The sequence below is a fragment of the Pararge aegeria genome, chromosome 10 (assembly GCF_905163445.1).
Source record: "Pararge aegeria chromosome 10, ilParAegt1.1, whole genome shotgun sequence".
NCBI lineage: Eukaryota > Metazoa > Arthropoda > Insecta > Lepidoptera > Nymphalidae > Pararge > Pararge aegeria.
In genome coordinates, this window is record NC_053189.1 from 18126001 (window position 1) to 18142309 (window position 16309).

General features: G+C 36.9%; 1 protein-coding gene and 1 non-coding gene across 2 annotated transcripts; one reads left to right on the plus strand and one right to left on the minus strand.

Moving 5' to 3' along the window:
* Positions 1–593: 593 nt before the first annotated feature.
* LOC120626863 (synaptic vesicle 2-related protein-like) lies at positions 594–12773 on the minus strand. The gene is made up of 10 exons (XM_039894645.1): positions 12656–12773; positions 9321–9482; positions 8418–8580; positions 7627–7748; positions 6812–7056; positions 5520–5677; positions 3301–3433; positions 1917–2215; positions 1138–1265; positions 594–681 (listed from the first exon to the last, which is right to left on the minus strand). Exons 1-10 carry the CDS (start codon positions 12720–12722, stop codon positions 617–619), a joined length of 1542 nt encoding a protein of 513 aa, XP_039750579.1. The 5' UTR covers positions 12723–12773; the 3' UTR covers positions 594–616.
* A 2891-nt stretch (positions 12774–15664) lies between these two features.
* LOC120627174 lies at positions 15665–15783 on the plus strand. The gene has a single exon (XR_005658898.1). It is a non-coding gene; the product is annotated as a 5S ribosomal RNA (ribosomal RNA).
* The last annotated feature ends 526 nt before the right edge of the window (positions 15784–16309 follow it).

Below are 16309 nucleotides of genomic sequence, written 5' to 3' on the forward strand. Positions count from 1 at the left end.
TTTAATTGTATGCTAGCTCTGTTTTCAATTAGTCTGTGCGATGTAGAAAAGCATGTTATGGAAAACACTTGTCTCAGATTGAATGCACTTGAATGGCTTCTTGTGAATAGATTGAATAGATTGCATCGTGAGTACCTGTTTTCCCATTGATGAGGAAAATCTGTGATGTAACAGGCTGTTGTACATTCAATCTATCCATAGACAACCACATAATTAACAAATGTCTGCAAGACATACAATAAATAACAAAAATTACATTTTTTTTTTCAACCCATGCCTATTATAAGCACTTTTGAGACGTAAAGTCTGCCTGTTGGTAGTGACTTTACCATCGGTTCGGAAGGCAGATTATAACGAGAAGTAAGCAAGAAATTCAGCAGTGGCTTCTTTTTAATATAATTTTACAGCTTAAAATTCATTGTTCTTTCTTGTGTAAAATGAAAGCAGAGCTGCTTGCATTCCAAATTTATAGCCCGCGGAATACCCACAGAAACAAAAAAAAAGTACTTTCGATAATTTAATCTTATATAATCTACATCATGTACTGTTATACTAAGAGTATTTCTGTTCCTTAAAATCACATTTTCTCGTTTTTGCGCAATGACGACGTATCATGTCATTTAGTGGTGTGTGCGATGTTTTTGACGTCAGGTGGCAAGAAACACGCTGTTATTAGGCCAACTGTGTAAAGAAACAAAAAAATAACATTTTACAATAACGTTTGTTTTCCTGGGATAAGAAGCCTATTTTTCAAGAATTCAAGTTATGAAAATTAAGCTTAATTTGCTATACCTACTCCGCGAAAAGCAGGAGAATTCGCATGGTGGAATTTGGAATTCCTACAATCTTTATACTTTTAACGACCTCCTTGGCGCAACGGTGAGCGCTGTGAATTTAAGTAGAAGGTTTCGGGTTCGATTTCCGGCAGGGGCAATTTTGGAATTTATAACGTCCGACAAAGGCATGCCGCTAAGGTATTTAGTGTTCCGGTGCGATGTCGCGTGGAAAAACATGGCATCATCAAGGGCTAACTTGTATTGAACAAAAAAAAATAACGATCTCATTAAGAAATCTCCTAAACCTAAATCATATATCATTACATTCAAACTGGCATCATGTCGGATATAAATAACTTACGTATGACTATCACGATGTACCCGGCAATCATAGGCTCGCAGTTGGCAACCAGCAGCCTTCCGATCAGTTGTACACTCGCGAAGCCGAAGCCCCGCGCCACCACCACTGACAGACATGTCGCCATGCCTCTAAATAAATAAATATAGGACATTACACACATCGCCATCAAGGCCTAAAGTAAGTTTAGCTTGTGTTATATATGCTTTTTTATATACTACGATAACAATCGCCAAACAGCCCCAAATTAACCGTAGCTTGTGTTATGGGTACTGAGGTGACTGATGAATATTTTTTATAAATAATATACATAAATACTTATAATATACATATGAACACCCAGACACTGAAAAACATTCATGCTCATCACACAAACTTTTTCCAGATGTGGGAATGTATATGTAATTTAAATGGAACCATATCGGATAAACCCATTATAGCTACGGCGTACAAATTGATATTTCACATCATTTTGTCTGGTGCGAGGCTTTGGCCGTGGCCAAGACGTAGACGTCCCGGTAAGCGATTTAGTGTTCCGGTGCGATGTCGCAAAAATATTGGAAATAAATAATCCTGAATTTTTATATTTGCCACTAGTTGGCATGTAAGTCAAAAAGCGTGGAGTATATGACATAAACTTACGACCAATCCAAATAATATTTTTTAAATAGCGGAAACTACACCGACGTCTGACGTAAGCTTTAATTCCGTCAGAAAAAATCTGAGCTACTCCGTAGTCGCGCTTAAAGAAGTTATACTTCAAAATAAAACAGTGCACTCACCTTAAATACGTTGGATTCAACTCAACCAGGTAGCTGTTAATATTACCCAGTATAAGAGCCACATACGGAAACATGTAGAACATCAAGATGCTCAACATTGGTACTCTTATGAACATTAGGACAACTCCGCAAGTAATGCAGACGATGAACACGAGTAGTGTTGTCTTCTTCCTCCCCAGGGGGCCCACCACGAAGGTGAGCAGGAGGTTCAGAGTCCCACAGAGGCCGGAGTACACCATCACAGCGTATAATGTTAGCGGTTGGATGACGTGGTCGCAATCCTTGTTAATACTGCTTGTCTGCAAATTTCAAGATATTCGAATTATCTTCGTGCTACACTTTGTTCTTGGCCAAAAGGACTTCGAGGGTAGGACTTCGACTTCACTATCAGGGTAGCGAGTTCGAATCCCGGAACGCACCTCTAACTTTTCTAATTTATGAGCGTTAAAGCAATAAAAATATCACTTGCTTCGATGGTGAAGGAAAACATCGTGAGGAAACCTACATACCTGAGAGTTCTCCATAATATTAAAGGTGTGTGAAGTCCACCAATTTGCACGGGCCAGCGTGATGGACTACGCCCTAAATCCTTTCGCATTGTGGGAGGTGACCGGAGCCCTGTAGCGGGTCGGTGATGGATTTATATGATGACGATGATGTATGGGGATAGAAGTAGTACAGGGGTTAGAGAACAGCATACACATATAAATTTCCATGCAAATGAAGTAACTGCCAACAAATAATTTTTATGGGGCTGAAACAAAAACCAAACTATTGTCACACATTTTTTTTAAAATTCTCCAACAAATTTATGACACAAATGTAACATTTTACACAAATGTGTGACAACAAAGACGATTTTTCTTTCTTTCTCTCTTATACACGGTTACTTGTGACTTGACATATTCCTTGCAGGACGTTATGAGGTAGCTTAAATGCAATACAAAATTTTATGTGTACTTTGTGTCATAGTATTTTTTGAGTAAAGCAATATCTTTTGGACATAGCGTGTAAATTTTTAAAAATAAATAAATTTGTAATGGCGCATAATTGTACATAATAAAGTATGTGTAAATTAAATCTTCTCATTCTCAGAGGAGGCCTGTTCCCTGTAGTGGGCCTGGGGTGGGTAATGTGATTATAATGAGGATGATGACACTATTAAACTCATTTCGAAAGAATTTCTGTTGTTGGAGTTGAGGAGTTCCGTCCTCTTTATCATAACCATTTTTCATCATCATATCAACACATTTACGGTCCACTACAAGAACGGTTTAGGTCGTTGTCCACCACGCTGGACGATGACCATTTTCACGGTCTTGCAATAAAGATGTACGGGAAGGTTTTAGTTTTTAATAAATTGTTACACGCTAAAAAAACGTACGAAATTGTCGTGTTTTGTTGATGTGACAGCGATGGACGCGGTCAGCACTTCGCAAAACGTCTTGCCAGTTGTATCGCCGCCGTTAAAGTAAGCGTTGGTCATCGATGGCACCCACATAGTGAACCCGGTCGACCTGAAAATATCAATATCATGTCAGGGGGTTAAATATCATTAAATAAGTTCAATGATTCTTTTTTTCAACGCTTTCAATATGGGTATCAAATGAAAGGGCTTGACTAGTAAAATACTATAAAGACAATACTCTTAGACATATTTGTAATCTAAGATGGCTGCCACGACAAAATGGCGAATTACATTTGTTTTTACAAAACTCCCTCAATATGGTTATCATATGTGCTTGACTAGTAGAATAATATACACTACATTGAAATTCCGTGTTTCCCAGTGTCCTGACGTAAACTCGCCTCAAATTTTAGTCGTAGCCAAATTTAATATTACCGAAGCAAAACTTGTCCTTTTCTTTTTTATAAAAAAAAAATACAAAACAAATATGCTGGGATCACCGAATTTAAGTTCTATATCAAAGTACAGATTCAAAAGTAAACTTATTGAATCAGCTACAGTTATCGAAAGTTTTTTATACTGTTTCATATTTGCAGTTAAATAAGTGATATACCTACCTTATAAAACCTTGTTGTTTTTATTATAGTTTTACTGGTTGATCCTTGCACTGTTTTACTTCTAATTCAATATAATTGATTACATATTTACCTATCCTATTACCTCTCATATCTCTTATTTACATCTCGACAGTTTGAAAATAAATAGGTATGTTAGTACCTACGTGAAACTAAAGATTAAAGAAAATGTGCTATTTAAAAGTACAATAACTACTTCGGCTTCCACTCCTTACAATAGTTTTAATACCCGGGGATTATTGTGAAGTGCTTTTCGGTAATCCAACGACAAACTAAACCCACTGAAGTATCACTCACTTCAGTCCTGGTGTTTTAAGCAATTATTTGAAGTATAGTAATATAATACGTTTATTCATTCAAATATAATTCATAGTTCTAATTTTAATTTTAATTTTAATCATAACTTCTTTTATAATAATAATTTAGTTTTTTCCGTTTGTAACTGTTTCGGCTTTTGTTGTTGTTCTTTTTATTAGTTTTTATTAATTCTCTTTGAAAATTGTTAGTACATAAGCGAATTTAGCATGTAGTGTTTACCTTTATATGGTTTTGCATACTCTGAGTAATATTTATATGATAAGTAATATTATTTTTATCTATGTAAAATCGCTGGTAGACCCAATAAATAAATAAATAAATAAATAAATACAAATAGTAGTATGAATACACTATAGTCAAAGTCAAAGTCAAAAATATCTTTATTCAAGTAGGCCCATACGTGACACTTTTGATGCGTACTTACATAAGAATTACACGGTAGTGAGATGATGGCGATAACCACATTCGTAAACTTAAAACTAAAGCAACGAGGGTTCCAAACGCGTCCTGGTCTAAGAAGAAGCCCACAACAAACTTAGCCGGGTGTTTTTTTTTTGTTATCACCATCTCACAATGACATTTAAAATTTTTAGAAGAGAAACCTGGTTAGAGCAATAGTTTACACCCAAGCTTTTTTATCGATTACGTAGTCCTTTATACTATAATAGGACTTTTCTAGAAGCTTACGTTTAATTGTATACCACAGAGAAAATTCACAGATATACAAATGCAACAGAGCATTAAAGTAGAAGGTTTAATTTACTTTAATTTACTTTTTCCTTAGTTTATTTAGTTAATTAATGTTAGCTTTATGGTAAAATAAAAAATCACACAGACATCTTTCAAATTGTTTTGATGGCCTGAATGAAATTTTATTCATTGCCTACAGGCTACACTGGATATACTTTACTTTTTGCTTTAATAAGAGCACGTGGAGCAAATACGCTATATTAATCATCATTTTTCTTATTTAATTAATTGATATTTTAATATCAATTTTCACTTTTCCCGGTAACATGAAAAGTTCCATAATATAACATTTTTCACAAATAGCCTTTACTCGCAAAATCTGTTCTTAATGTGATCTAATTTTAAGTAAAACAAATCAAACTTTAAATAAAAAAAGAACTGTAGTAAGTAGATTTTAAAATAGAACCAATCATTTTTAACTTTGGACCTTATTTTGTGTTCCGCTAAATATGCCGGTGTGTATAGTTGCCTTAAACACTTTGCTGTACTTACGTCATATAAGCGGACAGTAGAATAAAATACAATATAAGGGAGTTCTTCAGGAGTGGGGGCTTGAACAGTGGGGCCGTCTGGTTCCACATGTGACGGAAGAAGGAGCCGGAATTCGTACTGTTCTTTAGTTCCGACTTCTCGAGGTGTAGTGTTTTAACCTGGGGAAACAAACAGTCAGTTTTGTTACCTTAACTTAATATCTGACAGAAGTTTTGCATTTTTCTCTCTAAGTTGGTACTGCGAATAATGACAGTCTATAGCCAATACATACTTATTTGAAAATTTAATGTATGTTTACAAAAATGTACCAAAATTGAAGAGAAAACGTGACTACAATAATTTGAACGTTATAAGAAAAAAATAACTTGCAGTGCAGTACACTAGACTACACAAAATAAGCAATTCATTTAAAGGAAATTTTATACAATTTTACAATAAATTACCGGTTGATATTTTGGGTATGTCTCTAAAATGTTCAAAGTTTGTATTAAGCGAAAGCTAATAGAAAAGTCCTATAATAGTATAGAGGATTACGTAAACGATAAAAAAGCTTGGGTGTGAACAATTGCTCTAACCAAGTTGCTTCTTAATTATTTTCAAATGACAATGTGAGATGGTGATAACAAAAATAACACCCGGCTAAAAAAACACACAGCTCAAGAAGACAAGTAGGTGGTGCATATAAATAAACATATATGTCTGCATATATACCTATATATACATATAATAAACTGAATATATAATAGATACTGATAATTAATATATACCTATAGAATTAATATCAATAATACATATACAATATTGTCAAACCCCAAACAAAACAGAAGGGAATGGCATGTTAAAGATCCGAAGATTCAGACAAAAAATGATCTTTAACAAGTTTGTTAAAAATGGTAATAGACTGTGTGTTGGTTTTTTTTTAAATAAACCTTCACGTTCCTAAAAGAACGTTAAGGTTTGTTGTATAAAACGTTAATTTACAAATAATACAATTTTGAATAATACAATTTAATTAAGACGGCCGATTGGCGCAGTGGGCAGCGGCCCTTTTTTCTGAGTCGAAGGCCGTGGGTTCGATTCCCAGAACTGGAAAGTGTTGCGTCATGAACATTAATGTTTTTCAGTGTCTGGGTGTCTATACGTATATTATACATATTTATATATATTATTCATCAGTTATCTTAGTACCTATAACACAAGCTGTGCTAACTTCGGGACTAGATGGCGATATGTGTATTGTCGTAGTATATTTATTTATTTATTTATTTAATACAAGGTAGAAGCGTACTTACTGGATAGTTGTCATAATGTAATCCCGTATTGGAGTGAAACATTTTCTTCAAAACATCCAAAGCTCTTTGCTCCAGGCCTTTGCTAAGGAGGAATTTGGGGCTCTCCTCCAGAAGTACTATGCCAATGAGTCCCAGGCCTCCAGGAATGCACAGAATCTGCATCAGCAACCTCCAGGGGCGGTATTCGATCGACAGCCATGGTACGTAGATGTGGAATTTCAGGGAAAAGACTGGTAGTGCTGGCACTATACATATTTGAGCATTAGTTAATTACTGCCCTAAGATTTTCGTATATGAATTCGAAATTCGATATCGATCGATTCAATTTATAGTTACGTTTGAAAACGAGAAGCACAAATGTCTCACAATTTAAATATTTACTTTGCTTCTAAAGGCAGAATGCTTCTATATTTTTTTATGCTTCTATAAAATTATTCATCAGTCATCTTAGTACCCATAACACAAGCTACGCTAGTGTTATGGGTACTAAGAATTTGGGGCTAGATAGCGATGTGTGTATAGTCGTAGCATATTTATTTATATTTATATTTATAGTTATTTATACATGTCTCTTATTTTAACAATTAGCAATATCTGAGCAAAGTACGCTCTACAAAACATCAGGCGTCTTGCAAGGAAGGGCGGTGTGCACGGGGCTATTTTTTAGGCAAGGCCAAACGTTGTGTGCAAACCATCAAAAGAAGCCAGCCTCTTATGGTTTCTCACACGCAGGATGCAAACGTGAGCGCTTCGAAGGAAGTAAGGAAGGAGAAAGTTGCCGAGTTAGAGGAGCCTCAAAATACTTGTTTACTTACAAGATATGATAAGTTGGCCGACCATGGTGGCGCTGGCCATGAGGAACATAAACCGACTGCGGCGCTCCCGCGGCACTGTCTCACCGAGTAACACGAAAGCGGAGGCGTTTGCGGCCGAAGAACTGTAAGAAGCCATCTATTCAGTAGTCTACAATCTTTTTGCCGTCCAGAATCACGCACAAGCGAACATCAGAAGCGATTATTTTTACTGACGAGATCTTGACTGCAATAACGACTGATGCTGAGTGATGTTGCAGCCTAAGGTTGAGCGCGACACAAGACGAGCTACAAGCTACAAGATGCCTATTCACTCTTGATTTGAAGGTACTCATATTGTAGGTACTGGGGAAAATGGAAGCTGGAAGGTCATTCCAGATCCTTGCGGTGCGAATCAGCAACGAAGATGCAAAGCGCTTCGTACGCGTCCGTGGTATGTCAACCATGTAGGGATGAAGATGTTTACGATGTCTCGTGGTTCGATGGTAAAAAGGTGAGGAGGGAACTATGTAGATCAAACCGTTGTTGAGCACTCTCTCCGAAATATATCTTATAGAATACCGAAAGGACGGCAACCTTGTGACGATGCTCCAAACTCACCGATGAGTCTCCTAGCACGGCGATTCACTGAATCCAAGGCATCAAGCTGATAATTGGTAAGTATACCTACTATCTATCTCTAAAAATCATGAACACCTATAGTTTTAAACTCTTTTCCTTGTTTTAAACAAATAACAAATATTGGCTTTGATGGTTTATTTAAAAGCATTAATTGTGCAATAAAAAATACTTACAATCCAGCAGACAGGAGTTTTAATAAGCAGAGACTAGTGAAGTTGGGTGCTATGCTGGTCGCCAAAGTCAAGAGCAATCCGATCGGCATAGCTATGATCATGGTTTTCCGTCGACCCAGCGTGTCTGCGCACAGGCCCCAGGCGTAGGATGACACCATGATACCTGGAGGAAACAAATAACGACTTACTTTTTACCTATTTTATATACTCAATCTCTCTGGCGATGTAGGAAGTAATGTTGAGAGGGAAATTTTGGGAATTAATCATTTCTGAATTTTCTCTAGCGAGGCTTGGCCGTGGCTGGTTTAGTAGTAGAGCCATGCCAAGCTTACTTCTGCCTCAGCGCAGTATTACTGTCGCCAAGCAGCATTGCGGTCGCCAAGCAACATTGCTGTGTTCGGCAGGGTGATTACGTATCTCGCGACAGCAATGCGACAGGCGTAAATCTTGCAATCACTGCTGTCAAATGTCACTTTTTTTAATTTATTGTATGGAACAGTGACGTTTGAGAGCAGTGTTTGCAAGCTTTACGCCTGTCGCATTGCTGTCGCGAGATACGTAATCACCCTGCCGGTCTAAAGGGCGTGATTGCCGGTGTAATTACAGGCACATGAGGATAAAAACCTACGTGCGAGATTGATGGACTGAGGGCGGCATTTTTGCAGGACGTGCCCCTCGCATACCATGCGAATCGCTCTGTTTATTGGCGATGGGTTTCCTTTCTGGTGAACCTTCTGATTGGCCGACAATAATATAAAAAAGCATCCATTCGCCAAAGACGTCCCGCCATGTTATTTCGCGAATTTAAGACTTCACGGCAAATGACTGCGAAGGCACTTTTAAATTATTAAGTTATTTATTTATTCAAAATTTGTAAAAGAAGGTTAAAAATGGGATACGAACCGATCAATGGTACAGCACACAGAAGCCCCTGGTCGTTTGTCGTCAGATCCATATCACAGGAAACGCTAGGCAGAAGAACTGACAAGCCGAAGATATCGATGTACATCTGGAGAATGAGTAGACAGCAGACCGAGAGCATACCGTAGTTGTATTTGCCGAAGCCTGAAATGAGTATTGAGACATTTTTCTTTTACGTGTTTTAACCGTTAAAGGATTGAAAACATTATGAGGAAGACTGCATGCCTGAGAATTTACCATAATGTTCTCAATGTCTACTGATTTCCACGGCGCCAGCTTGGTGAACTACAGCCTAAACCTAACCTAATAATAATAAAATCTTTTATTTGGGATAAAAACAACACATAGCAATTAACATATAAGGTACGAGTTACACAAAAAAAAAAAAGTTATCATTAACAAATTAAACTTTTTAAAAATAAAAGAAAGGATGGATATTTCTTTTTAATTCTATGGCACGTTAACTCTTGCTCCTTTTTTACGTGGAGAATCCTCATGGTTATAGTCTAGCTATGGGTAGGGCTATTGTAATAGTATTGCCGAACTCAAATTGACTAAATTCTACGGTGTTTCAAGTCACCACCAGATAGCGGTCCACATACGACCACAAGTTGCCAGCGGAAACCCGCTGAGGTAGACCTTTTTCTGGAAAATTGGCGTGTTTAGCTATCGTTAAAAGAGCACCAGAAACGGAGCGTCTTCTCGCTCCAAGAATTGACGACCTCCCTGGCGCAACGGTGAGCGCTGTGAATTTAAGCAAGTCCCAGTTTCGATTCCCGGCAGGGCAATGAATTTTCTCTCGTCTGGTCTGGTGAGAGGCTTTGGCCGTCGCTAGTTACAACCCTACCTACAAAGATGTGCCGCTAAGCGATTTAGTGTTCAGGTGCGATGTCGCGTAGAAGCTGATAAGGGGTATGACAACGATACTCCCTAATAGGTTCGCCCGCTACCATCTTAGACTGCATTACTTACCACCAGGTGAGATTGCAGTCAAGGGCTAACTTGTAGAGAAATAAAACAAAAACTTGGCCGTTGGGCATTTTGTCAGATCTCTATTTAGTAGAGTCCTTCATCCGGTCCTTTTCAAAGATGTTTACACTGTTAATGCAACAACTATCTATACTCTGTAGCGGCGAATTAGTTAACAGGCCACATCGTTTTTGAAATTCGCTTCTCCGTCTAAACTAATCCCCTGTCCGCGGGGAGCGCGGATTAGAACTATAGATCTCAATATATTGAGGTAATCCAAAACCTCTTCTTCAGAGCATATACGTATATCATCCATCTAACTCGATTATGCCGAAGTAAACCTAGACAAACCTACAATTTTGGATTTATAGAGATAGACTTTGAATTATGGCCTCCTTAGAGATATTTTACGGGGGATCGCATGAATGATACTTCCTCGGTGTCATTCTTCTAAGGCTTCAAATGCCAGATGGTATCTAATGTACTACACAGGTTTATGTAGACAGGCCCTTATGTTATCGTGATATCTGAAAATCTTATTTTTCCCAGCACATCCTACACGTAATAGGTATACCAAACAATCGTCTCTCATTGAGTTCTATTGGACATGAGGCTACTTATTGATATTGATAAGCTGTATGAAGATGCGGTGAACACAAATAGAAATTGTAAATTAAGGTATCATATTTCATTCGGAAACTGTGTAAGTATCGCTGTGTGGAAAGACTTTACGGCACAGGCCTTGTTTTTTAGTAACTCTCAAAGGAAACAAGTTATCAAATGAGTGAGTATCTCTCTATCTTTTACCTTTATCTATTATAGACGTATACTACTACTTGTAATAAAGCTGTAGATTTATGTATAAGGTTATAGACTATTTTACTTTTAGGAGCTGAGCAAAATGTCGAAAATAAAGCTATTGCTTTATTTTCGCTATGCATAGGCGGACGGACTATGCGCCACGGTGGGTCGGGTCGGTATCTAACTTAGATTAGCGAATGAAAGTTCGTACAGCAATAAATTTTTATTAGTTTTAGGGAGACGAAATCGCATAATATGTACCTACCTGATGACGAGTGGCGTGCATAGTAGTGCGTAAAGTAAATCTCCAGTACAAGTTATAAATACTTATGGGTAGAATTTTAATAACTCTTACAATGTCTATCCTTAAGATTTTTATAACTCGTACAGGAGATTTTCTTCATTTTATATCATCTGCATACCCTTTGCATACCCTCTATGAACGCCACTGCTGAAAACCTAAATTAAGTATTTAAAAGTTTGATAAAAAAAAAGAAATACGGGGTAAAATTTAAAGTAAAAAAACTTTGGGTTATATAAGTCGTTACATGGCGTCATCTAAAAATTAACATTCGAGGAAATTAAGTGGCATACCCAGTTTGTCGTTAGATTGAATTATATTTAAGTGTCTGCAATTGTCCTGCGGAGCAGGTTCTGGGTACTTTTTAGGATAGTAAAATAAACCACGTGACAAATTTTATGAAATAGGTACACTCACGGTAGCTTCACAAAATATTAATAATCGTATATCTTTAAACGAGCAATTCTTGTATATAATTGTTAAGTGTGTATATAATTGGAATCTCGGAATCGGCTCCAACGATTTTCATGAAATTTAGTATACAGGGGGTTTCGGGAGCGATAAATCGATCTAGCTAGGATTCATTTTTAGAAAATATAATTTTTTTTTTCCGGTAATAACCGATTTTGTGCAGACGAAGTTGCATGGGTCAGCTAGTATATTATTAATACTTGTGACAAAAAACATTACTCTTTATAAACGAAAAGTGGATATTATTCGAATTATTTATATTATTCGAAATGAACATAAGTCAGGGACAGGGACGTCTGCATATCGTTTGCGTAAAGTACAGAAGTCATTTGTGGAATTGAGTATATGCTTTTATTTAATTATATGATTCCCAAGGTAATTTTGGACCTACCAATACAAAAGTCCAAACCATTCGTTAAAACACATTCAATAAATCTTAGTCGATCGATGAAATTATTAACGACAAGGCTGTTTGGAAGCAGGCTCCGCTCTCATCTCTCACAAGAATAAAAAATTTTGAAGATTGTAAACTGTGAAATGATGTTGTAGAAGAGCAATCTTCTGAGTTTCTTGCCGTCTCTTCTCGGTGGAATCTGCCTTCCGAACCGGTGCTAGAATCACTACAAAAAGACTGACTTGACGTTTCAAAAGTATTTATATTAGGCCTACTTGATCAAGGTTGGAGACTACGGCCTAAAACCCTTTCTCCCGTGGAGGACAAGAAAGGACACCCGTCTGACACACGTCGTAAATCTGTGATCTGATTTAAACTTACCGCTTATATCTAAAGCATCCTCAAAAGAGCACTTCCCTAAAGCTTTGTCGCTGTCCGATGTCTCCATATTTTAGTTAACTAAAATAACGCTTCGTGTTAGTTAAATGTTTCTGCAAGTGGCAAAACGGTCCCGCGTGTATGCTGTATCGCGCACGGCTCTTTTCTACCAACCCATTCCCAATGTGCAACTGAGAATGGATTTCATAGGCTGGCGTAGAGTATGATTATTTAGACCTGATTTAGTTTCGTCTTTGTTATCAACATCTTTGTTGAATTCAGTTTATATTTAAATGAAACTGTAGCTAAATAAATATTATGGCGTAATTTTGTTCCGTTAATTTGGATTATATTTAATTCAATAAGGTGCAAGTGAGACGTAGGTACTGGTGGGAGCAAACGTCACCTTTGAATTGTACAAATTCAGTCGCTGTAAAAAAGTGATCGCATTCTCAAACGTTTAGGCGCAACTGTATATCTTAACGTTTTTTTTATAGTAATAATTGACGGACAAAGCAGATGGCCCACCTGATGTTAAGTGGAAACCTTGCAGGTTATGCGAAAGATGCGTTCCGCAAGGTGACACCCTATGTCCATTTTTTTTTTAAATTTAAAATAACTATTTCCCGCAAAAACGATAATTTGCAACAAAACCTTAAATTTTTGCTAAAATAAGTTATTTTTTTGATATAGTAGATAATTTAGAACAACCTAGGGCAGTTTTTCAAAATTAGTCTTCATTCCTATTGCGATTAGCGTGATTTATCAAATTCTTTGTAAAAGATTACTTTAGTCGAAAGTATCAACCAGTTATAAACAGTTTCAAATTTGAGCGCATTCATTCAATCGCCCCGTAACTTTACAAATGGCGGGAACTTACGCACGAAGTGTAAAGATCAATAGGAGCAAGCGACCGCCTTAGGTGCTATAGCGCCCTGGTACATTCGAATGTTTGGGAACTCTTTCCAAAGAACTTCAGAGGGAATTTTCAATGGCATTTCTTTAGGAATTCGAAAGGAATTTGTACCGTTGTCACAAATTCTGAAACCACGTGGTTTTAGAATCGTATTTTGTTTATACTTGCTACTTCCATGCGCTCAATTTTGAAATATACGAAACATGAAATATATAAACATATACGAATGATTTGAAATATATAAACATATACTACCTACTCTGTATTTTGATTCTCATGGTATTTCTTGTAATTTTAAATGAATAAAATGCTCCAAAATTCAATTGTTTTTGCTATTTTAAAAAGATTTAGATGATAACATTACGAAAGATATATTTTATGACGTTTTCAATTAAACTGCTTAAACTGAGGAGCTCAAATATAATACACAAATATAATATCAAATGCACTCTAGGTTTTTAAAAAGGTTTTCTAAAACCCCTTTTTAAGGAAAACGTTTTGAACATAATCGTGTAGAAGTAAAAATTGTTAAAATGTAATTGTACTCGTAAACTTATTCATAAACGAAAATAACGATTACTTCTAATCTTATCAATCGAAGATAATCAATTGATTTGGGTATTTTCCCTGAAAACCCGCACTGTGATTCCATCCCCTTCTCCATTCATGACCGGGTGAAAGGGAATTTCCGCATTATATCCGGAAAATCCTCGAACAACCCTGACATAGTCGGTTTCACTACATCCGCTTTACCAGGGTACCATACGCCGTAAGAAGCTTCATCGATGACGATACATGATGTATATTTTTTTTGAATCTTGTGGATATGCTCGCTATGTACCGTTGACACGTTTTATCAAAGTGGTGGTGGGCCAGTATTTCATTAGACAACAAATTTTATCATTAGGCGTATTTTTTGACAAAGAGGTGTTAGCTCAGTGGGTAGGACTTTGCTTTCGGGGGACGAGTTCGATTCCCAGCCTCTAATTTTTCTAAGTTTGGCGCGTTTTTCTTAAGCAATTTAAATATCACTTTCTTCAACGGTAAAAGAAAACATTGTGAGAAAACCGGCATGCCTGAGTTTTACATAAAGTTTTCAAAGGTGTGTGGAGTCCAGCTATCCACACTGAGCCAGCGTGGTGGACTACGGCCTTAACTCCTTCTCATTGTAAAAGGAGACCCGTGCCCTTTTGTGGGCCAGTATTGGGTTGATATGATGATTATTTGACGCATCCACAATACTTTACTATGCCAATGTTTTCAACAGGGGTGCGAAAAATCAATATTTTGACGCATGCGCAGAACAGGGCATAACCACTAGTTGCTTAGACAATCTTCCTAAGAACTTTGCACTCCTGGTACCGCCGCCCACAAGTCAGAAATTTTCCTGCCCTCCTCCAGGTTTTCCCGGAAGCTAAGACCTTAAGCTTCCGGTCTCTAGGGCGGGGAAGATTTTCCATTTTCCGCCCAAGTTCAACGATGTGTTGTTATCTTTTTAATTTAGATTTGTATATATATTGGAAAATGAATGCAAGGTTTTGTTGGACTGCGCATATTTCTGCGCAGGCCGGCTCAACATGAGATAGACGAAAGTTTGAAACACGTTTGAGTAGTCCTACAATTTTATGCTCAAAAAGAAAACCTAGGAAAGTATATATACTCTCTAATTAATTTTTTATTTTTATTGTACATGTAGACAACCTAATAATATCTTGACAAAACTTAATGGATAGATGTTAAACATAACATCTTTTGTATGTGTAGGATTGTCAATAAGTGATGAATACTAACAGCGTATTAACGTTTGAGGGGCCTACAAAAATATATCTTTCCTTTTGTTCTTACACTCAACCAACTTCTTGAAACCATTTCATATCTCCGTCTTCGCTCCGAATAATATCCATCTTTTTCAATATGAAGGGTTTAAAACACACAACTCATTGATATTCCGAACCGATCAACTATTTTATCACTATAAAATAGAATACCGTATTTTTTAATGCGACTTTCAACAAGGCTTTAACGCTAACATTTGTGGGTATTTATATTATCTGACAGATTGTCATATTGTGATAAGGTAATTCAACACATTTGTCGCCAACGTCCATACCATGTTGAATACACCGGTTCTCGTCCGATCACCGAAGTTAAGCAACATCGGGCGCGGTCAGTACTTGGATGGGTGACCGCCTGGGAACACCGCGTGATGTTGGCTTTTTTTACCTTGTTTTAAATAAAATAAAAAATAGAGAAAAAGAATAATAACGTGTCATAAAGAAGTTTCACTGACGTGTGTACACTAATACGCACATACTTTTTTGGCAGTCGTTACCGGCATTGCATGGCATTGTCATCCACTTCAGAACATCCTTCTTTCAGAATATCATCAATCTTAATCTTTCGGTATACAAATTAAAAAAATTCCAAATTCAAAAATGTTTTATTCATGTAGACCTTATCACAGGCACTTATGAAGCGTTCATACATTTAACATGTTACACTAATGCTAGGACGGTTCCAAACGCGCCCTGGTCTAAGAAGAGCCCACAAAAAACTTAGCCAGGTTTTTTGTTATCACCATCTCACAGTCGAGTTAATGTTGAGCTATGAATTTAGAGCAATTCATACCCAAGCTTTTTTATCATACATGTAATCCTTAATATTATAATAGGATGTTTCTTTAAGCTTACGTTTTATATCAACTTTGAACTTATTGAGAGACATCACATGATTCAGCATGC

Bases quoted from the DNA above. Each gene is read 5' to 3' on its own strand.
- LOC120626863 (XM_039894645.1), bottom strand. From the start codon at position 12,722: ATGGAGACATCGGACAGCGACAAAGCTTTAGGGAAGTGCTCTTTTGAG. The intron at 8,581-9,320 runs GTTCGTATCCCA...TGTTTCCTCCAG, and splicing joins GTGTGCTGTACCATTGATCG to GTATCATGGTGTCATCCTAC. The intron at 2,216-3,300 runs GTACGTTTTTTT...TGAAATTTGCAG, and splicing joins CAACAAAACACGACAATTTC to ACAAGCAGTATTAACAAGGA.